We start from the raw sequence: 22,650 nt of genomic DNA, 5'->3' as shown, positions 1-22,650 counted from the left end.
GCTGGCTGCTCCTCCCTGGCCCTTGCTGGCTGGCTGCTCCTCCCTGGCCCTTGCTGGCTGGCTGCTCCTCCCTGGCCCTTGCTGGCTGGCTGCTCCTCCCTGGCCTTTGCTGGCTGGCTGCTCCACCCTGGCCCTTGCTGGCTGGCTGCTCCACCCTGGCCCTTCCTGGCGGGCTGCCTGCTCCTCCCTGGCCCTTGCTGGCGGGCTGCCTGCTCCTCCCTGGCCCTTGCTGGCGGGCTGCCTGCTCCTCCCTGGCCCTTGCTGGCGGGCTGCCTGGCCCTTGCTGGTGGGCTGCCTGCTCCTCCCTGGCCCTTGCTGGTGGGCTGCCTGCTCCTCCCTGGCCCTTGCTGGCGGGCTGGCTGCTCCTCCCTGGCCCTTGCTGGCGGGCTGGCTGCTCCTCCCTGGCCCTTGCTGGCGGGCTGGCTGCTCCTCCCTGGCCCTTGCTGGCGGGCTGGCTGCTCCTCCCTGGCCCTTGCTGGCGGGCTGGCTGCTCCTCTCTGGCCCTTGCTGGCGGGCTGCCTGCTCCTCCCTGGCCCTTGCTGGCGGGCTGCCTGGTCCTTGCGGGTGGGCTGCCTGCTCCTCCCTGGCCCTTGCTGGCGGGCTGCCTGCTCCTCCATGGCCCTTGCTGGCGGGCTGCCTGCTCCTCCCTGGCCCTTGCTGGCGGGCTGGCTGCTCCTCTCTGGCCCTTGCTGGCGGGCTGGCTGCTCCTCCCTGGCCCTTGCTGGCAGGCTGGCTGCTCCTCCCTGGCCCTTGCTGGCAGGCTGGCTGCTCCTCCCTGGCCCTTGCTGGCTGGCTGGCTGCTCATCCCTGGCCCTTGCTGGCTGGCTGGCTGCTCCTCCCTGGCTGGCTGCTCCTCCCTGGCCCTTGCTGGCTGCTCCTCCCTGGCCCTTGCTGGCTGCTCCTCCCTGGCCCTTGCTGGCTGGCTGGCTGCTCCTCCCTGGCCCTTGCTGGCTGGCTGCTCCTCCCTGGCCCTTGCTGGCTGGCTGGTCCTCCATGGCCCTTGCTGGCTGGCTGGCTGGTCCTCCCTGGCCCTTGCTGGCTGCTCCTCCCTGGCCCTTGCTGGCTGGCTGCTCCTCCCTGGCCCTTGATGGCTGGCTGGTCCTCCCAGGCCCTTGCTGGCTGGCTGCTCCTCCCTTGCCCTTGCTGGCGGGCTGGCTGCTCCTCCCTGGCGCTTGCTGGCGGGCTGGCTGCTCCTCCCTGGCCCTTGCTGGCTGCTCCTCCCGGGCCCTTGCTGGCTGCTCCTCCCGGGCCAGTTTGCAGCAGCGAGAAAAGAGGCGATCCTGCTGCACAATCTGGGAACCGAAGGCAGAAGTGTCTATGATGGATTACCTGATCTTCCACAGCAAGGCCAGGGAGAGGTGGACCAATATTCCATGGCAGAAAAGAAGTTGGAAGTTCATTTCGAAGCCAAGAAAAATATAACATTTGAGAGACACAAGTTCTTCCAAAGAGTACAAGATCTGCAAGAGCCGGTGGAGAACTTCATTGCAGCGTTGAGGTCTCTTAGTCATACGTGTGAATTTGGGCTGCTCACTGACTCTCTTATAAGGGACCAATTTGTTTGTTGCACAAATAACATAAAGGTACAAGAGAGGCTACTATCTAAAGATGCATCGCTGGAGTCGGCCATAGACATGGCAAGGAGTATGGAACAGACCCATAAATATATGACCACTATGAAGGGAGACAAGTCGGAAGGAGAAGTGGCTGCTGTGAAGGGATTTCGCAAGGGAGTCTCCAACAAGGAAATTAAGTGTTACAAGTGCGGTAGTAACCGTCATATTTCCACAAGCATGTTTTGTCCAGTAAGAAATATCTTGTCTAAAATGCAAAAAGAAAGGGCATTTCGCGAGAGTTTGTCGCGAATCAGGGACAGTGCAGAGCATTGAAGCAGGTGGAAGGATGTCGGAACAAAGTGAGGATCTGGAAATGGGAAAGAGCAACCAAACAAAGGATGTATTGGAAGTAGCAGAGGTCTCAAGCAAGGGAGGTGCACCTACAGATGTATTCATGGTCGATGGAAGGGTGGTGACAATGAAGGTGGACAGTTGCTCACCATGGACATTGATGTCAAAGGCGACATTCCTGAGTTGCATGCAAGGAGACGTGACAAAATGGAAGAAGCACAACATAGAACCGTATGCGTATGGAAACGTTAGAATTGGAATTTTAGGGATGTTCCAGGCTTCCATCAAGTATAAAGGGAGGAGCTGCGAAGCAGAGGTGTACGTCACCAAAGAAGGTTCTTCACTCCTGGGATGGGAAGAACAGTGGAAGTTGGGAATTAGAATACAGGCGACGCGGAGAGACCAGTTGATGTAGCTGAACTGAAGGATAAACGGGAAAAGGAGTATCCCATGGTGTTTCAGGAGGAACTAGGGACGTTGAAAGGTTTTGAACATGAAATTCAACTAAAGGCAGGGGCCAGTCCGAAAGTGCACAGGGTGAGGCCGGTACCTCATGGATTGAATGAGAAACTCAAAGATGAAGTGGAGTCGTTACTCCAAAGGGGAATAATAGAGAAGAGTGCAAGTTCGGAATGGCTATCGCCGGTAGTAGTAGCAGCTAAGGCCAATGGAGACATTAGGCTATGTGTGGATCTGAGAGATCTGAACAGGAACATATTAGTGGATAGACATCCTCTACCAATAATAGGTGACCAGCTATCAGTACTGAACAATGCCAAAGTGTTTTCGGTTATTGATCTCTCACAAGCTTACCATCAGATTCCGCTGAAGGAGGACAGCATTTATCACAGTGTTTGGTTCATTTAAATACTACAGGATGCCATTTGGGCTTGCGTCCGCGGCAGCCGTATTCTAAAGGGTCATGGAGACGATGTTGAGTGGAGTAAAGAACATTATTGTGTTCCAGGACGATGTGTTGATATATGCTATTTCTACTGAAGAACATGATGAAGTGTTGAGACATGTGTTAAGCAGATTGAGTGAGGCAGGGTTGACGGTGAAGAGGAGCAAGTGTAAGATTGCGGTACACAGTGTGGAGTATCTGGGACATGAGATAGATGAGCAAGGGGTGAGACCTAAAAAGAACTTGGTCGAAGCAGTGAGATGTGCACCCGTACCCAAAGATAAAGAGCAGGTGAAATCATTTTTAGGTTTGGCCGAATATTATCATAGGTTTGTAAAGGATTTTGCCAAAGTATCAGTGCCCCTCAGAATGTTACTCAAAAAAGGAGTGAAGTTTGAATGGTCTACAGAATGTGATGTGGCTTTTGAGTGCATTAAGCAAGCAGTGGGTGAAGCACCATCCATAGGTAGATTTGACCCTAAGGACAAGACTGTTTTGGTAGTAGATGCGAGCATGTTGGGACTGGGCGCGACGTTAGTGCAGTACAACAGGGACAATACTGAGAGAGTGATAGCATTTGCGTCTAGGACGCTGAGAGGGGCAGAGAGCAAATACTCAGTCATTGAAAGAGAAACGTTGCCCATGTTTTGGGCAGTAAATCATGTTATCTTCTTCTTGTGGGGAAGAAGATTTGTGGTCAGATCGGACCACAAACCCATGGTTCAGATGTTTGAGAGTGGCAGATGGGCCATGGGTTCTCCAAGAATAAGCAGGTGGGGTCTGGGGCTCCAGAACTTTAACTTTGATGTGAGCTATTTGCAAGGGAAGCGGAATGTTGTGGCAGACAGCCTTTCCAGACTACCTCTCAGGGGTGAACCTATGGAGGACAGAGAGACAGAGGAGGAGTTAGTAGTAGCGGAGGTACAAAGTGCGGTCAGTAAGGAGGAATGGGCAAAAGAAGAAAATTCTGATAATGATCTCAAGCTAGTCAAAAGTTGGACGGTGAGGGGGTGGCCAGAAAGAAAAAACTTGGATTGTAAGTTCAATACAAATGAGTTAAACCTATGTGAGGATAGGTTAAGGAGAGGGAGGTGCATTGTTCCTCCTCATTCCCTTAGGTCGGTACTAGTTGAGCTGGCTCATCAGGGGCATCCTGGAGAAGCGGCTATGAAGAGGAAATTGAGGCAGAATTATTGGTGGCCGGGAATTGACAGGTGTGCGGAAAGGTATGTCAAGGATTGTATAATTTGCCAAACGAGTGACAAATGCAGAGTGGTGAGAGATGTGGTACCGGACCAGCCGTGGAGCAAGTTAGCAGTGGACATAATGGGTCCTGTAGCGGGTCTGGGAGATGGTTTGACGTTTGTGTTTGTCGTAGTGGATTTTCATTCCAAATGGTTTGAGTGGGAAGCTGTAAAGGAGGTCACGGCAAGGGAGTTGATTGGATTCTTGGAAAAAGTATTTCTTAAGGAGGGGGTGCCAGTTGAAATTGTGTCGGATAATGGGGTGCAATTTGTGTCTGGGGCAATGAAGAAGTTTCTTGCGGGATACAGTATAAAACACACAAGGACTGCTCTGTATAATCCTAAAGCCAATGGACTTGTTGAAAGAGTTAACAGGTACATAAAAGTGGGCCTGCAGATGGCCATGAAATCGAGGCAACCATGGAGGGAAGTATTAAGGATGCTGACATGGAATTATGTCACTACGCCACATTCTGTGACAGGAGTATCTCCATTTGTTTCGATGAAGGGAAGGGAGCCTGGGACAAGGCTTTGTCCAGGATGGCAAGGAATGGCCAAAGTGGTTAATGTTGATCGGAATCAGATTATGAAACTTATAGCATTGAGTCAGGAAAGAAATGAGGAACTGTTTGATGACAGGATGAGAGTGAAAAAACGTGAATGGAAGGTTGGAGAAAAAGTATATGTCAAAAATCCTAGACTAGTGAACAAGTGTGTGTAAAGTAGATTTCTAGGTCCAAAGAAGATATGTGCAGTAAAAGGTAATGTGGTTTTTCTGGAAGGTGGTGAAGTTTGGTCGAAAGGAAGGTTGGCGAGGGCGGGTGATGGGGAAAGGAGTGAATGTGAGGAACAGTTGAGGAAGGTGGAGGAGGATAATCCTAAATTGAATGAGAAGATGAAAGGAGGGGTGCCGGATGAGAACATGGAAAATACAGGTGGGAAGGTCAGAGAAGATGACCTTCAAAGGTCAAAGAGGATTCTTCACATAGGGCTAGGTCTAAGCCGGTGAGGGATTACGAAACTTGACTCTGAAGTGCTCACGTCATGTGTAAGAAATCCATTATGTAAATGGACACTGAGGTTTCTCAGGTCATGTGCAAGCTGTGCATTACTGTCGACTTTCTATTATGTCCAGTTCAGACAATTTTTTGCTGATTAACTTTTCTGAATTGTTGTTAAGTTTTACATTACTGTTATAAGCATTATTGAAAGTATATTTGCCCTGTTTGGGGGGGAGATGTGTAGAGAATGTTAAGTGTCTCGCAGCGGTCGCGCATGCTCTCGTGTTATCCTTTGGAATGAGAGTCGCGTGACCGCAGCGGACAGCGGCAGTTGGGGAGAAAATGAAACCAAGCTCGGAGTGAGGAGGGCGACCGGCGAGCTCCGTTATAATAAACTACTTACCTGTTCCATCGGTGTGGCCTCCCTTCTTCACTGCTCCTCCCTGGCCCTTGCTGGCTAGCTGCTCCTCCCTGGCTGGCTGCTCCTCCCTGGCCCTTGCTGGCTGGCTGGCTGCTCCTCCCTGGCCCTTGCCGGCTGGCTGCTCCTCCCTGTCCATTGCTGGTTGCTACTCCCCCTAGCCCCAGCTCCCCTCTGGCCCTTTGGCAGCCGCTCCTCCCTGGCCCATGGCTATCACTCCTCCCTGGCCCACCGCTACTCCCTGACTGCCGCTCCTCCCTGGCCCGTGGCTGCTCCTAGGCCTTGCTCTGATCATTCTTGTTCCCAGGTGCATTCTGGTCATTGATGATTTCACGCCCCTCAGCTGTTCTCTGCTCCTCAGGGGTTTGGTGGTGTGGCAGGCGGGTGGGGGATGGGGGGCTGCGTGCCTGCTCCCTGGTCAGCTGGTACTAGAAGCGCATAGGCAGTGTCATTGTGTAGTTTCTGTTGCTGTTCCTTGTCTATGTTCTTGGTAGTTAATTTGAAGTTGCCTGAGAAACTTGTTTTTATGATCTCTTTGGACGGCAGTTGACTCTTCTTTTTTTTGTTGCAGCTGCCATCAAGACCGAGGAAGACAAGAGGCATGCAGCACAGCACAAGAGCGGGGACCGGCAGCAGGAGAACGTCTTCTTCCCAAGTACCCGCCCGCCCGACCTGGAGGAGCTTCACAACCAGGCAGCCGAGGGGCTCAAGTCTAAGCAGAATCAAGGTACAGTCACGAGAACCCTGGCACCCTATGCCATCACAGATACGGACGGGCTGCATATACACACATGTGCATGCACGTGGCCTCGCCCTCTGCCAGATGGAGGTGTGCATGTGCGCTGCACAGCTTGCGCGGTTTCTTGTATTTTTTTCATCTGTTCTTCACTCGTCCTCCAGCACTCAGGGATGCTTTGGCTTCCCTCGACTATGCACCCTGTGCATGCTGCCAGAGGCAGGTACACGTCACGGTTACCCATTGACTGTGTCTGGAGTGCTTGGTTCCGTAGCACGAGGGTGGGGCACTGCTTGTGATACACCTTGTCGTTTCGCGTGCTCACTCTCCGCCTTCAACCTTGGGAACTGTCTTCTCCAGGCCCTTTGAGTGCATATTTCCTCTGGTGACCAATTCAATGCCAATTACATCGATAGATATGACTATACTGCTTGCTTTTTTCTATGCCATACATGCCGTAAATCAGAGCAGCTCCAGCATTGTTCCTTAGCCCATGGTAGTCTAAAGTATTCAGCTCCTATGGTACTATTAGATCCCTTTAGTCACCTTGCTGACTCCATTTCAGCTAGCCCTTACCACTAGTAGCCTTTTCATACTAATGACCCTAGCATAATTCATAAGGTGCACAGTCATGCATATGTTACTACATCCTATAGCCTACACCTTATTCTGCCTTATGACTACGTGTATGTCCTCTGCGGCCTCCATTAGAAGTAGTCACCTACTGCCTACAATGTATCTTTGCTCCACTCCCAGAATGCCAAGTGTCCGCATATCCATGGCACCAAGCCTACCCTCATCGAACCACATACCACCTATAGGTTTCCTACCTCCCTGTCTGCAAACAACACCAAAAGCGACACTCATCACACTTCTGAGTCTGCCCCCCTCAGACCTTCCACTTCCACTAGGCTCTCCACAGCCCTATCTACCGACGACTCTTAATCTCTCACCACCCGTACCAACACCCACAGACAACCTTACTTGCTTCACACCGACCCTAAGGTATAGTCAACCTATCTTAACACATACAACCAACCTCCCATGCTCAATAAAATACAGGAATTCTCAGGCTCCAGATTCACTCTATTGCACACCTCGCCTATTCCCAAACACACCGCCAATGCAGCCAACTCTTCAAAGAAATCTTTAGTTAATGCACCTACGCCCAAACGCAGCCCCTCACAATCAAATGTAAATTGGACAACTCCCCCTCCTCGATCAAAGGTGCTCTCATCAATGCTAGATCATTGCCAGCCCATGCGTTAGACATTGCTGACTACATAACATCACATGACCTCGACCTTCTAGCTATTACTGAGACTTGGCTACAATGCTGCATCTGGACACCCACACCCCCTCTTCTCTTGCTATCCCTGACAAATACTCGGGGGTATCGCCTTTATTTTTAAAACATCACTTGGCCTAAGGATAATTGCAAACCAAACCTTGCCCTCAGCAGAATTATCCATTAAGCTACCAATCTCACCATCTTGCACAATCGCCATCCATCTTATCTATAGACCCCCCCCGCCCGGCCCCACTTCCACATTCGAAGACGATATATCTCTCCGACTATCGACCAACATCAAGACAAAATCCCGACTTATCCTTATGGGTAATCTGAATCAAGACTTTCAGGACCCCAAACACCTAAAGGCACATGTCCTTGCTAACACTATAACAGAACTTGGATTCCTACACCGCAGAACCCTAGACTGGTTAGCTGACCTCAATTGCAACATACATATCCTGTCCAATACACCATCCGCGTGGTCAGACAATCACCTTATCTCTTTCATCATAAAAGAAGAAAAACCAGCCCAACCAACAGAATCTTGCCCCTCCTATGAGAACTAGAAATAAACACAATAAAACAGTGAAGAAACTATTGCCTCTACTTGAACCTATTATCAACTTCTCAACGTCACTCACGGATCCCACTGCCTTAGTCGACCTTTATAATCACACTCTACTCAATGCCATTAACACAATAGCTCCATTAAAACTGCGCACATCTAAACCAAGGGTGCACTTAAACTCTTGGTACACCCCGCACCTCAGATCCCTACGGAAACTGAAAAGAAACTCAGAAGCATTTTGGAGGATTCTCCATTCAACAGCTAACAAGGATCATTTCTTACTAGCTTACCTCAACTATAAAGAAGCTATTATCCAAGCCAAAAAAGACAATTACGACTGCATCACCAAAGCCAGATCTAGCAGCAAGGAACTTTTCAACATCCTCAACGAACTAGAATCGCCTGCCCCACCACCAGACACATGTACTCAGAAAGCATTAAAAGATAACATCTCAATGCTTCAAAGTAAAATAGAATGAAGAAATCTCTCCATCTCCAACGCATCCTCCACACTTAAGCCCACTACTCCAGACCAGAATACCCACACCCAATTTAACCTCTGCCCCTATCCATTAAAGAGGTTGAGGACATTATCACGAAACAAAAACCTTCCAATTGCCAGGAAGATATCTGCCCGTCTCCTATCATTAAAGAGGCAGCGAAAGAACTCACCCCCTTCATCACATCCCTTATCAATGCATCTTTCAAATCCAGTATTGTACCCAATAACCTAAAAGATGCCTGGTACTTCCGCTTTTAAAAAAAAAGCCAACGCTAGACCCAACCAATCCCTACAATTATAGACTTATTACCACAGTACCTTTTCTGTTGAAAATACTGGATCGAGCAGCTTATTTGCAGATTCAACCTCTTGACTCCCATAATCTTCTTGGTCTTAGATAATCAGGGTTTAGACCTAGACACAGGACTGAAAATGCGCTAATTGACCTTAAAACGCAAATCCAAGCCCTCAAAGACCAAGGCAAAATGGCCCTTCTCTTGCTACTAGACCTGTCGGCAGCATTCGACCATGTCGACCACAAAGTCCTCTGCAACCATCTAACGCCTGCTGCATTTTCAGATAAAGCCAAGGCCTGGATCCAGTCTTTCCTTAATAATAGCTCCATGAGGGTCTTTGCACATTCAGACTCCACGGAACCAACACCGGTCCCTTGCTGTGTCCCCCAAGGATCATACGTGTCACCAACACCATATAATGTGTTAACAAAGCCACTGTTTGATGACCTTGATCATCTGGGTGTCACCTATACCAATTACGCTGATGACACCCAGATACTCATTCCTATCACTGGCGACTATGCTTAGGACAGCAAAACACTCAATGACATCTACCTCATCAAACAAGCCTGGATGGCCAAGCATGGACTCTGTCTTAATGATAAGACAGAGTTGCTCCTCCTTGTTTCCCTAGCAAACCTGAACAAACTAGATGAACAATTTACCTCCTTCAACATTGATGGTAACTTAATCAAAATCTTTAAGGATGTAAAAACCCTAGGCATTTACATAGATTCTGCTCTCTCATTAACAAGACAAACCAATGCAATTGCCTCCTCATCGGCCTATACTTTCGAACTAATTACTGCCTGCATACTATTCATAACTACGGCAAACTGCGTCACAATAGCCAGAGCTTTAGTCCTGTCAAAACCTATTGCACTGCACTATATCTAGGAACCACCAAAGGAACCTAAACAAAATGAAAGTCATCCAAAACAACGCCATCCGATCAGCCATGAATATCCTGAGATCTCAGCACAGCTCTGACATCAGACGCAACCTGAACTGGCTCTCCGTCAAGCATAGAATTGCATTTAAATCCCTGTCACTCACTCACAAGTATCTCTCCGATCTTGCGCCTAAACACTTGACCAACAGTCTTGTACGCAACATACCAGCCCCCCCCCCCCCCCCCCGCCCCCACTAGAACTGCTCAGACACACTGCCTTAAGATCCCCAGGTTCAATCTACAAAGAGCAGGAGGGACTAGTTTCACTGTTCTAGCTCAAAAAGTTGGAACGCCCTCCCCTTAACACTAAGATCAGAGCCTGCCTACCATTTGTTCAGAAAAAACGTAAAGTTATGGCTACTCGAGCAATAATGTAGCAACTCATCATGACATTGCCCGCCCTGAACTGCTATACTCTTATACTGCAACTGTCATTTGTATAGACCCACATATAACTAACTATTGTAAATATTTAATTTAGTTAGGCAAGCCCTACCTGTCAATTCTACTGTTCGCGTGCAACACCTCTGTTTAAATTTAACTGCATATATGTAATATTGTATATTGTAAAATGAGTGTTTTGTAACTATGCAACTTGTAAGATAAGCGCCCAGATGCCTCAGGGCTAGGTGCGCTCTACAAATAAATGAACTAAACTGAGTTCCTGACAGCAAAGAATTGACTGGAGATAAGTGATTCACACCCCCCCCCTCTCTATACCCTCCAGTCTGGGGATTCCTTTCTCGGAGTCCCTGTGTCTGGGAGGGTTTCAGAAACCCTTGACCTCCCAGAGGTTCCTCCGAGGATTCCCTTTCAGGGGCTAATTCCGCGGGAGACACCAAGGTTTCCCTGTCAGAGGCTACTTTTGGGCAGTGATCCGAGTATCTGCATTCTGGAGCAAAGTTTGAACAGTGACCCAAGGATCCCTCAAAGAGGCCTGTTCCTCCAAGGGGGTTGCGGCAGAGATCTGTTCCGGTACGGCCGAGGTTCCCTGCAAGGCTCACAAGCGCAGATATGGCAATGCTCTCACAAGATGGTGGTTGATGCCAAAAGTCATGAAATGGGGACCACCACAAATGTCTTCCAACTCAATTGTTGCCTCGGCTTTCGGGCCTGTGTTCTGTGCCCGCTTAGCATAAGTGTGCTAACCCTTTTGCTCTGAGGGTTTTGTTGCCAGTCCCAAGAGGCTGTTGCTTCCTCCAACACTTTACCTACCCCCACCTCATCCTCCATCATGGTGTTCTCTGACTTGTGGCTTTGAGGGTACACAGGGCACTCCTGGGTTCCGGGCTTTGAGGGTACACAGGGCACTCCTGGGTTCCGGCCTGTCAGTCAACCTTGTCGCCAGTGCCGACTCTGCCTTTCCAGACCCAGAGACCTGCTTTTTATGTAGTTTTCCCCCATTCACACAGCCTGGCTGTCAATCACACAGCAGGGTAGCTGTCCCGCTGGGGCAATCACCACAGCCAATCATTTCAGAGTGTGACATGGGTCTCCAAGGAGTCCCTGTGCAGGAAGTCCTAATCCCCTCCCTCACATCTTGCCCCCTACCCCCAAGACATATAGGCACCTAAGGAGGGCTTCCGCGTAGAAGCCCACAAAAAGACGGTGAACAAAGGAACCAAACCTGGTTTGGCGCGCAGAGTAAAACATGAGACAGAAAAAACAGAAAAAATGGCGAATAAACCCAGCCGGAACCGTAATAAAACATATATGGTCTAGCGGGTTTAAGTTCGAGGCTACCAAGATAGCCTAAAACAATACCAAGGTTATTTAAGATCACTGCGGTAGGAAAAATAGGGTAGTTACAACTGCCACCAGCCAAGTCTTGATGAAAAGGGAGCGAAACAATGCTCCAAGAGAAACAGACAAAAAGGGATAAGTATTAACCCTTTCCAGTACTCCATGTAAGATATTTTGTGCTGGGTCTGTGGTTTTACAGAGGCTAATAAAGTTAATGGCAAGTTTATATGTTCTGGGAGACAGTAGTCAGTCCCAGAAAATGGAGTCTGAGTTGGGAAGTCTAAAAGACAACCCTGTGTCACTGCACTGAAGGTGCTGTGTAACACACAGTAAAAAGATGTCTGTGGAGTAGGTGAGGCTCCACAGTCTGTGAACACAAAAATGTTAAACACACACAGCAAAACACAGGTAAGAGTGGGAAAAAAAGGCTCACACTCTTACCAGGCGAAAAAATTAATCCTAGAAATCCAGCAAAGCTGTTGAGGGACTCAGTAGGTAAGGGAAATTAGCCATTCTGGAGAATTCTCCCTAACACATTCCAACCTATCCTCCCTCCCGAGCTTCCCTGATGCAGCTCATAACACTTTCTTTAGCATCCGAGGACCTAAAGGTCCTGAATCTCCTGGACATCAAGCCTGTGGAGAGGGAAAGTTTATTTTTCTAGGCTGTTAACAGTGCAGAAGAACAGCCAGGCAGGTCTGCACACCATCCAGAGCCGCTCCTCCTTCTAAACTTTCCTAACCTTGGAATGGTTCACCATGATTAGACCGGTGCGAGTCCGATATGCCTGATATCAGTGAAATTGGGTCTGTCCAGTGAATCTGAGGGATTCCTACCTGCATGAACTCGTTGCAACTGCTACATTTGGGATCCTCCTCATTTATTTATGATTTATAAAACGCAAACTATGGCCCGAGAGCCTCAAGGCTCTCACTAGGGCTTTCTGACAGAGAAGTCTTTGGACATTTTCAGGAATTTAATGTCTTTTTTGACTATTTCGTCAACCGCAGATTGGTGGTTCCAGAAGCTGCTGGGCCTCCTGGTATCCTGCATCCTGAGCTTGCCCAAAGCTAGGCTCAAGATGAGGAGCCAGCTTTACCTAACATATGTATGAGCTCAGTCATCTCACCCTCTTGTGGTGTGGCAGAAGCCACCGCACCCCCTTTCCTTAAATCCAGATCTAGGATGATGGAGCGATCGTGCCAATCCTATGAGGGGAGGTAAGTTCTCACACCCTCTCCCCTCCTGGACTAGCTCTATAGGTTCGTCCCTGGTGGGCTGGGCACCGACTCCGGACAATCCATGCATGTACGATTTATGGCATTCAGACCAACACTTACTCCATATCAACACCCTGGAACTACAGGCTATTTGCAATGCCTTTCTGTCCATCATTAAGAAGGATTGTGTTCCGTTTCTCACATACAATACAACCACATGTTTTATTTGGATAGCGGTTTCGCCAGCTCTTAGCTCTAGCAGATGAGCTGTGAGAGTTGGCCATCAAACATAACACAAGCTCCCCACCTTCCGGGGGGAGCAGAAGATAGAAGTGATGCCCTCAGCAAGCTGGAGATCACAGTCCATGTGTGGGAACTTCATACAGACGTGGTGCAGGACATTTGCGAGGTGGAGTCCCCCTCCGGGGGACCCCTTTGTGATTACCAGAAATACAAGGTGTCCCCACAGGGTAGCCACAGGAACTCAATAGGAGATGTTCCTTTATGCAACACCCACACCTCCCTCATCCGCAAGGTACTCTGGATATTCAGGGAGTCCGGGCCTTGCTCGATGATTCTGGTGGCGCCTCTGTGGCCAGCCAGATTCTGATTTTCAGACCTGAAGACCCTCGCTCATTCCTCTCCTGACCAGTTTCCCCTCAGGCCACACCTTTGTCTCCAGGGGCAAGAAGGATTTGGCAGCCCCCACTTCAATCTCTTCAGCCTGATTCCTGAGGGGGTGATCCTGGGGCATCTGTGGTTGTCCAGAGGAATCTTGAAGGTTATCGCTGCTGTTCTCCCACCCTCTACAAGGGCACAGAATGAGTAAATGAACCCTTTGTTTTGCCAATGATGTCTCAACATGCGGATAATTCCTATGTCATGAGGCCTGGACCCAGGTCCTGTCATGATGCCTACCTCCAAGGAGCCAGGTCCGACCCAGCAACCCCAGAGGCAGGCATCATTTCCCCCGGGGGAGTGCCAGCGGGCCCAAGCTGGGGCCCTTTGGACTCAGTCCTGGCGCCTTAGGCGCCAGGCTCATGTTGGACCTCGGTCCTGGCGCCTTAGGCGCCAGGCTCATAAAGCTAGACATGTGTTCAAGTGTTTTAATGTGCACTTACCTGATGCAGACCATGCTGCCACATCCAGGCCCTCTTGAGGCCTGAATAGGAACTACTTTACCTGTGGGACTACTTTCCACCCGGGTGTGGTCCGGGAAGGATACATACCTGATTGGAGGAAGGATACACACTTGGAACCTCTTCCAAAGCTATTTAAACCACACCCGATCAGCAACTCACGCTTCGCGTTTTTCTGCTCCTCGCAGCTGGACGCTCACCGTGTCAGCTCCTGCATCTGGACTTCAGCCACGCCTGTCAGCATCCTGGGTCACCTGCAAAGGGAGACAAGAGACCTACCAGCTAATCTGCACCACAGAGACATCACCGACGATCCTGAAAGGGAAGACATCATTTTTAAAAGCATTTCGTTACGATCGCTGCAGCGCTGCATTTCACTCACCTTTCCTGGGTTCCTCCATCTTCAGCAGCGATCATCCGGATACACAGCCACTTCCCAGAGCCTAGAGCAAAAGACAAGAATAAGAGGTGAGAGAAGGAAGGGAATAGGAAAAGCTCAGTTTCCTTCTAAGACTTACCTGTTGGGTCATTCCCATTTCATTTCGGGTCTTGCTGCTTCCAAGCAGGACCCCGGCCCCTATGGGGAAAAAAGACAAAGACATTAGGTGAGCGAATGCAAAAACATTACCTGAGCGCTCATCTAGGATTTACCAGATTTTTACTGGAACTGCACGTTTCACTTCGGGTCGGCGCCATATCTCCGGCATTCCGAACCCCGGCCCCTATGGGGAAAAGACATCAACATCAGCGCTTTGTTGCAAGAAGTCTCCAAAGGAATCTTCATTCATCACCTGAAAAAAGACAATGAACATTATTATTTAAAGCTTGAACTTTTGAACTTGCATCAGAACTTTTACAGCGCCTTACCAGTATAATCAAGCTTACCTGAACTCCCATCCAACCTCAATCCGGTGAAGTAACTGGGTTCAATGCGCCCCTGCGTCAGAAGCAGGATGGAGAGCTCGTCCTTTCAGACCCTAAGGTGAGACTTCACAGGGAATCGTGGAAGGGTATCGTGGAGGGTTGGAAGAGAGTGGGAGGCTTGAGCATAACTCAGTCAGTAGGTAATACTCCCTTTTCACGCACAGGGGAATATTCCTGCGAGCCGAAGAAGCCAGAGTAGAGGGCCCTTCCTGTCCATCTTCAGAGTCCTGCGCTTCACCATTGAAGAAGCATCAGCACTCGAAGCCAGACCTGCGCCTCCGTGGGAATCAGGTGAGCGTTACAGAACGCGAAGCCTACCCACAATTTCCCACCCGGGCGCTATGGAGACTTCCGAGACTGACCAGCTGGCCCAGCTTTTGGGGGAATTACGGGCAGAGGTGCGCTCAGCCCGCCAGGAGACTAACGCTTTCAAAAGAGAACTGATCTTATCTAAGGAAAGAACTGATGACCTAGCCAAAAGGTTATTACAGGCCCAGGCAGGGCACACTCCTTTACCTAATTCCGGAGACATTTCCACATCAATGGGTTTGAGTAACCCGGTACAAATTAATCTACCTGGACACATGCCTTTGGCCCCGCCTGAACGTTTTGCGGGGGATCCCAAGAAATATGCCGTCTTTATGAACCAATGTCGTTTACACTTTCTATGCAGACCCGGAGCCTTCCCTAACGACCAGACCAAGGTAGCCTTTATACTATCTTACCTCAGTGGCAGTGCTGCCGATTGGTCTATTCCATTGGTAAATCAGGATGATCCCATTCTCCAGAATTTTCAGGGCTTCCAGGCCAGCATGGAAAGATTGTTCGCTCGACACTCTCAAGGACAGGCCCTTGATAACAAACTGCTATCCTTACGACAAGGTAATCAGGATCTTCTGTCCTACATAGCCACCTTTAACAGACTGGTTGTGGAAACTGGATGGCCAGAAAGCAAAAGGATCACATTGTTTCATCGAGGCCTGCGCGGAGAGCTTAAGGATGTTCTAGCTCAGATAGTAAACCCACCCCAGGTCTGCGCAGACTACATTGACTTGGTGGTTCAACTTGATCACAGACTTCAAAATAGAAAAGCAGATCGGTTCAAGTATGAAAACCGCGCACCGATCAAAACCCACGCTACCTCCAAGAGTACCGACGTATCTGAACCTATGCAAATCGGTGGTGTTAAAGGACCTTTAACGCAGAAAGAACGAGAGAGAAGGCGGCAAATGCAACTTTGTCTGTATTGCGGGACTTCCGGTCACTTTCTTCGAAATTGTCCAGTTAAACCACTTAAGAAGGTGGTTGGAGCTACTGATAATGAATTAGAGACACCTGATTCGGGAAACGACCTAGCCCGGCAAGCGTAGGGGTCCGCTTGCCGAGCTTGAAAACTAACTCTTTGACCTCGCATTTCGTCATGCCAATGGTGCTCGTGGACCCAAAACAGCCTCAGCAGTTGCATGCTATAAAAGCATACATCGTCAGTGGAGCTATTGGAAATTACATAGACCGTGAATTGGCTTCCAGGATTAAGCTTCCTCTCCGCCCGAAAGTAACCCAAGATGTCATTACTACAGTAGATGGAACCGAAATAGCCTCAGGGCCTGTAACGCATTCCACTGTTGAAGTGACACTGGTGGGTCAGGATGGACATCGGGAAGCAATCGTGTTTGATGTGATCAAGGCCCCACAATTTCAAGTAATTCTTGGAATTCCTTGGTTAGAAACACATAATCCCAGAATTGACTGGCGAGCAAAGAAGATAAATTTTCCTGATTGTGAACCAACTTGTTATCCAAGAAATCCAGCTATGGGTCTAGCCACAGCAACTTCCACCCCTGTACAGCTACCGTCTGAATACCAAGAATTCCAAGACGTTTTTCAGAAAGAACAGGCTATCACGTTACCTCCCCATAGGTCTTACGATTGCCAGATCGATCTGGTACCCAATGCTCAACTACCTTGTAGTAGGATTTATGCTCTTACGGAACCTGAGAACCTGCATTTGCGTCAGTATTTAGATCAGTACCTAGCCAATGGTTTTATTCGCCCGTCCAAGTCTCCTGTCTCTTCAGCTCTGTTCTTCGTGCCAAAAAAAGAAGGCGACCTTAGAACGTGTATAGACTATCGCGCCCTAAATCAAATAACGATTAAGAATCGTTATCCTCTGCCCTTGATCCCTGAGCTTATCGACCAGGTGAAAGACGTTTGTGTGTACACCAAGTTAGATCTCCGAGGAGCTGATCACCTGGTGCGCATAAAAGAAGGCGACGAATGGAAGACTGCATTCCGCACCAAATTTGGGCTCTTCGAATATCAGGTGATGCCCTTCGGTTTGTGCAATGCACCTGCCGCCTTTCAGTACTTTATGAATGATGTTCTTCGGGAACTTATCGATGTCTGCGTCATTGTTTACATTGACGACATCCTGGTGTACTCTTCTTCAGAATCTGATCACAGAAAACATGTTAGGGCAGTTCTTGAGAAACTGCGCCAGCACAGACTATTTGCAAAACTCGAAAAATGCGTTTTTCATACCACAGAAGTTGAGTTTCTCGGATTTATCCTGACACCTCAAGGAGTCCGAATGGAATTGCGAAAGGTGGACGCCATCCTCAAATGGCCATCTCCAAGCTCGGTGAAGGGAGTTCAGAGCATGCTCGGCTTTGCCAATTTCTATCGAAGATTCATCCCAGAATTTTCCCGAACAGTCCAACCCATCACCGCTCTCCTAAAGAAAAACAAACGCTTCGAATGGACTCTTGAGGCCGAACAAGCCTTCCAGGACCTGAAAACCAAATTCACCTCTGCACCTGTATTGAAGCACCCGCACCCAGATCTCCTGTACATAGTGGAAACCGATGCTTCCAGTTCGGCCATGGGAGCTGTCCTGTCGCAAAGAGACCCAAAAACTAACCAACTACACCCAGTGGCCTTTTGGTCCAGAAAATGTTCTCCTCCTGAAATCAACTACGCAATTACCGATAAAGAGTTACTGGCCATCAAATCTGCTTTCAAGGCTTGGCGTCACTACCTTCTCGGGGCAAGACACACCATCACCGTAATTACGGACCACAGAAACTTACAGTATTTAAAGACGGCCAAAGCTCAATCTTCACGACAACTCCGATGGGCTCTATTCTTTGCAGAATTTGATTTTGTAATTACCTATCGCCCTGGCTGCAAGAATGGAAAAGTAGACGCCTTATCCCGGATTGGCATGGAAGAACCTAATTCGAGCTTAGAACATGTGCCCATCATACCTGAGCAAAGAATCATAGGCTTAACTTCATTGCAATCTATTGAGGATATCCAAACGCAAGTAAAACAACTTCTAGACTCTTCAACCTTACTGGAATGGAGTCAAAAGGGTCCTCATTACACCGTTAAGGATGACCTACCCTACTTCCAGGAGCGGTTGTTTCTGCCAAGTAAAGAATTGCAAGAACTTGTTATTGCCCATCATCATGAATCTTTAATGGAAGGACACCCTGGTATCGCTAAAACGGAGGAACAAATCAAACGCCACTTCTGGTGGCCTTCTTGGAGAAAAGACATAAAGTCTTTTGTACTGTCTTGTGGAATTTGCGCCCAAAACAAGGCTCAAAAGAAAAGGCCAGCCGGCCTACTTCAACCCTTGGATATTCCACCGGCACCATGGCACACCCTGTCAATGGACTTTATAACAGATCTGCCTCCTTGTGCTGGTTACAGCACAATCCTTGTAATTGTGGACCTATTCTCCAAAATGGCCCACTTTATCTCTTTAAAGGGTTTGCCTTCAGCTTCCACCTTGGCCAAGGAATTCCTGGAGAATATAGTTCACATACATGGTTTCCCTTCCATTTTAGTATCGGATCGTGGAAGTCAATTTATCTCACATTTTTGGAAGAAGTGTTGCCAACTAGCACAAATAGATGTGCGGTTATCCACCAGCCACCACCCCCAGACCGACGGACAAACCGAGAGAACCAATCAGACTCTCGAGCAATATCTTCGGTGCATGTTACACCAATCCGAGTTAAATTGGAAAGACATCCTTTGGATTGCAGAATATGCATACAACAATTCAGTGCATTCTGGAACCGGACAAACCCCCTTTTATACTTTGTATGGTCACCATCCTCGGACCTCTGATCTAGATCCACCTCTGACCCTGGAAATGCCTGCAGTAAATCATCTGCATTCCACAATAACCCGAGCCTTCAAAGAAGCTGCAACTCATTTACAGCAAGCCAAGAAAAAGTATAAAGAAAACGCTGATTTGCACCGAAGTAAAACTCCTCCTTACCAAGTAGGAGACCAGGTATGGCTAGCAACTAAACATTTACCCCTCAAGGGCCCGCGAACCTTCAATCCCAGATTCATAGGACCTTATCCCATCAAAGCTATAATCAACCCAGTGGCCTTTAAACTGGATCTACCGTCCAACATGCGTATTCATCCAGTTTTTCATTCATCACTTTTGAAGCCAGTACAACCAGGAACCCGATTGTCCAAGCCTCCAGATCCAGTTCAAATGGAAGGGGAATTAGAATTCGAAGTTAAAGACATTTTAGACTCCAAGGTGGTAAAGTCGAAACTCTTCTATCTTGTTGACTGGAAGGGATATGGACCTCAGGAGAGATCGTGGGAGCCTAGTAACCATGTCCACGCACCTCGATTAGTACAACGGTTTCACCGGAGATTTCCGAACAAGCCCAAACCCCCGGAGGGAAGAACCTTGGGAGGGGCCTTGAGGGGGGGTACTGTCATGATGCCTACCTCCAAGGAGCTAGGTCCGACCCAGCAACCCCAGAGGCAGGCATCATTTCCCCCAGGGGAGTGCCAGCGGGCCCAAGCTGGGGCCCTTTGGACTCAGTCCTGGCGCCTTAGGCGCCAGGCTCATGTTGGACCTCTGTCCTGGCGCCTTAGGCGCCAGGCTCATAAAGCTAGACATGTGTTCAAGTGTTTTAATGTGCACTTACCTGATGCAGACCATGCTGCCACATCCAGGCCCTCTTGAGGCCTGAATAGGAACTACTTTACCTGTGGGACTACTTTCCACCCGGGTGTGGTCGGGGAAGGATACATACCTGATCGGAGGAAGGATACACACTTGGAACTTCTTCCAAAGCTATTTAAACCACACCCGATCAGCAACTCACGCTTCGCGTTGTTCTGCTCCTCGCAGCTGGACGCTCACCGTGTCAGCTCCTGCATCTGGACTTCAGCCACGCCTGTCAGCATCCTGGGTCACCTGCAAAGGGAGACAAGAGACCTACCAGCTAATCTGCACCACGGAGACATCACCGACGATCCTGAAAGGGAAGACATCATTTTTAAAAGCATTTCGTTACGATCGCTGCAGCGCTGCATTTCACTCACCTTTCCTGGGTTCCTCCATCTTCAGCAGCGATCATCCGGATACCCAGCCACTTCCCAGAGCCTAGAGAAAAAGACAAGAATAAGAGGTGAGAGAAGGAAGGGAATAGGAAAAGCTCAGTTTCCTTCTAAGACTTACGTGTTGGGTCATTCCCATTTAATTTCGGGTCTTGCTGCTTCCAAGCAGGACCCCGGCTCCTATGGGGAAAAAAGACAAAGACATTAGATGAGCGAATGCAAAAACATTACCTGAGCGCTCATCTAGGACTTACCAGATCTTTACTGGAACTGCACGTTTCACTTCGGGTCTGCGCCATATCTCCGGCATTCCGAACCCCGGCCCCTATGGGGAAAAGACATCAACATCAGCGCTTTGTTGCAAGAAGTCTCCAAAGGAATCTTCATTCATCACCTGAAAAAAGACAATGAACATTATTATTTAAAGCTTGAACTTTTGAACTTGCAACAGAACTTTTACAGCACCATACCAGTATAATCAAGCTTACCTGAACTCCCATCCAACCTCAATCTAGTGAAGTAACTGGGTTCAACGCGCCCCTGCGTCAGAAGCAGGATGGAGTGCTCGTCCTTTCAGACCCTAAGGTGAGACTTCACTGGGAATCGTGGAAGGGTATCGTGGAGGGTTGGAAGAGAGTGGGAGGCTTGAGCATAACTCAGTCAGTAGGTAATACTCCCTTTTCACGCACAGGGGAATATTCCTGCGAGCCGAAGAAGCCAGAGTAGAGGGCCCTTCCTGTCCATCTTCAGAGTCCTGCGCTTCACCATTGAAGAAGCATCAGCACTCGAAGCCAGACCTGCGCCTCCGTGGGAATCAGGTGAGCGTTACAGGTCCCTCATTCATTTCGGATTTGGCATCTTCGGGGAATGAGGTGTCAGTGGAATCCTGCCTTACATACCTGTTAGTGGTTGTGGGCTACAAGAGCATGGAAGGAGGATCCTTCTATCTATCCAACACAGTAGTGAAACAGCATTTTAAGTTCTTCAAGCGACTTTCTGCCGGTGAGAAGCCCTCGTGCCTCTCGAGACCTCAAGATAGTACTCACTGCTCTGGCATCGCACCTTTTGAGCTTATGGCTACAGTGGGCTGGAACCTGGTTGCCTGGCAGACTTTGTTGTGGCGGATACCTCAGCTTGAAAGGTCATTGAACTGCAGGATCTGTCTAGTTGAACCTTTAATTACTTTTCACAAGGGCAACATTTCCACATTAATTAAGCTATCTCCGGAGGCCACTAGAAGGCGCTGGGAAGAGTGCGACCATCTAACCGAGCTTCGACACCTCCTTCTCCTTACTCAGCAGAAGAAAGCAGGGGTCGAGCCATCGGATGATGCCTCCATAAGGATCCATATTGCATCCTGCATTCGCAGTGCAGGCCAATGTAGTGCGGGCAGGCCCAGACGTAGTGCATGGAGGCGGGCATGCACAGGCAGTCCAGTGCAGAGCCCTGGGGAAGCTACCTCACCGCCCAGACCCATGCACACATTGGGCCGCTCGCAAGGAGCGCAGACTCGGCAAGTAGGACTTGCGAGCCCCAGATGGCAGTGACCGATGGGGCGCTGACAGGGCATGCCCCGGGGAGCAGCCCGGTGAGTAGAATGGAAGGCAGAGAAGTCCAGGGAGGTGAGTGAGTCTGTGCTGCAGTGTAAGCTCAAGGTTGTGGGGCTAAGCTGCCGCTCCAGCTGATGGACGGAGCGGTGGCTTTAAGAATATGAACAGCACTTTAAGGCATGATTCACTGTGCTTCCCACATGCTTCCCAGAGAAATGCATTTATGAGGTAAACTATATTATTTATAGGTTTATCTGGCGGCAGGGTAAGAGGACAAGGGTGGGGTGAAAGATTCTAATTTTACCCAAAGACGAAAGAGGCTTTGGTTTCCAAGACTTTTAAAACTATTAGAAGGCTGCCCAGCTTGGAGATATGTTAGAACATATGATCGATGATATGAGGACCTATTGGTCTTACATGGAGGATTGTGCCACCCACCCAAGGGAGGTTGAAGATCTATTATGAATGCCTTGAAAGTGGACCCCTCAGGAGATTCAGAGACACCCTACTTTGGGGGTTGTATGCGACCTTTGGAGGGATAGCAGGGTAAATAAAAAAAAATAGTCAAGTTGGCCGTCCCCTTTGAGTTGCTTATGGGACCCTCTGCTTGAGTGAGGCCAACTAGGAATGAGAGTAACTCAAAAATGGTCAGATTCAGGATTCAAAAGAGTGAGTCAACTCCTTTGTGAGGAGGAATTTAAGGGCTGTGATGAAGTGTAGGACATGCTGGGTAATGACTACGCGCACAGCTTGAATCCTGAATGAGCGAGCAACCCATTTGCTGTGTAATAGAGGACTCCCCACAAACAAGGAACTAGGGAGCCTGCACGTGTGTTAACATTAGTGTCTGGAGAAATGGAAATGGGG

The 22,650-nt window shown here is 49.1% G+C and overlaps 1 protein-coding gene across 3 annotated transcripts in view; it reads left to right on the top strand.

The window, feature by feature from the left end:
- The window catches only part of NHSL3 (NHS like 3), a 566,971-nt gene that overhangs the window by 305,398 nt on the left and 238,923 nt on the right, over window positions 1–22,650 (top strand). For all 3 annotated transcript variants that reach the window (XM_069622456.1, XM_069622457.1, XM_069622458.1), the window contains exon 2: window positions 6,046–6,201. In XM_069622456.1, the coding sequence (XP_069478557.1) occupies window positions 6,046–6,201 (156 nt within the window). The remainder of the gene's footprint in view (window positions 1–6,045; window positions 6,202–22,650) is intronic.

Source organism: Ambystoma mexicanum, chromosome 11 (assembly GCF_040938575.1).
Source record: "Ambystoma mexicanum isolate Mex_15411 chromosome 11, UKY_AmexF1_1, whole genome shotgun sequence".
Taxonomy (NCBI): Eukaryota; Metazoa; Chordata; class Amphibia; order Caudata; family Ambystomatidae; genus Ambystoma; species Ambystoma mexicanum.
This window is presented reverse-complemented; position numbering and strand designations above follow the sequence as displayed.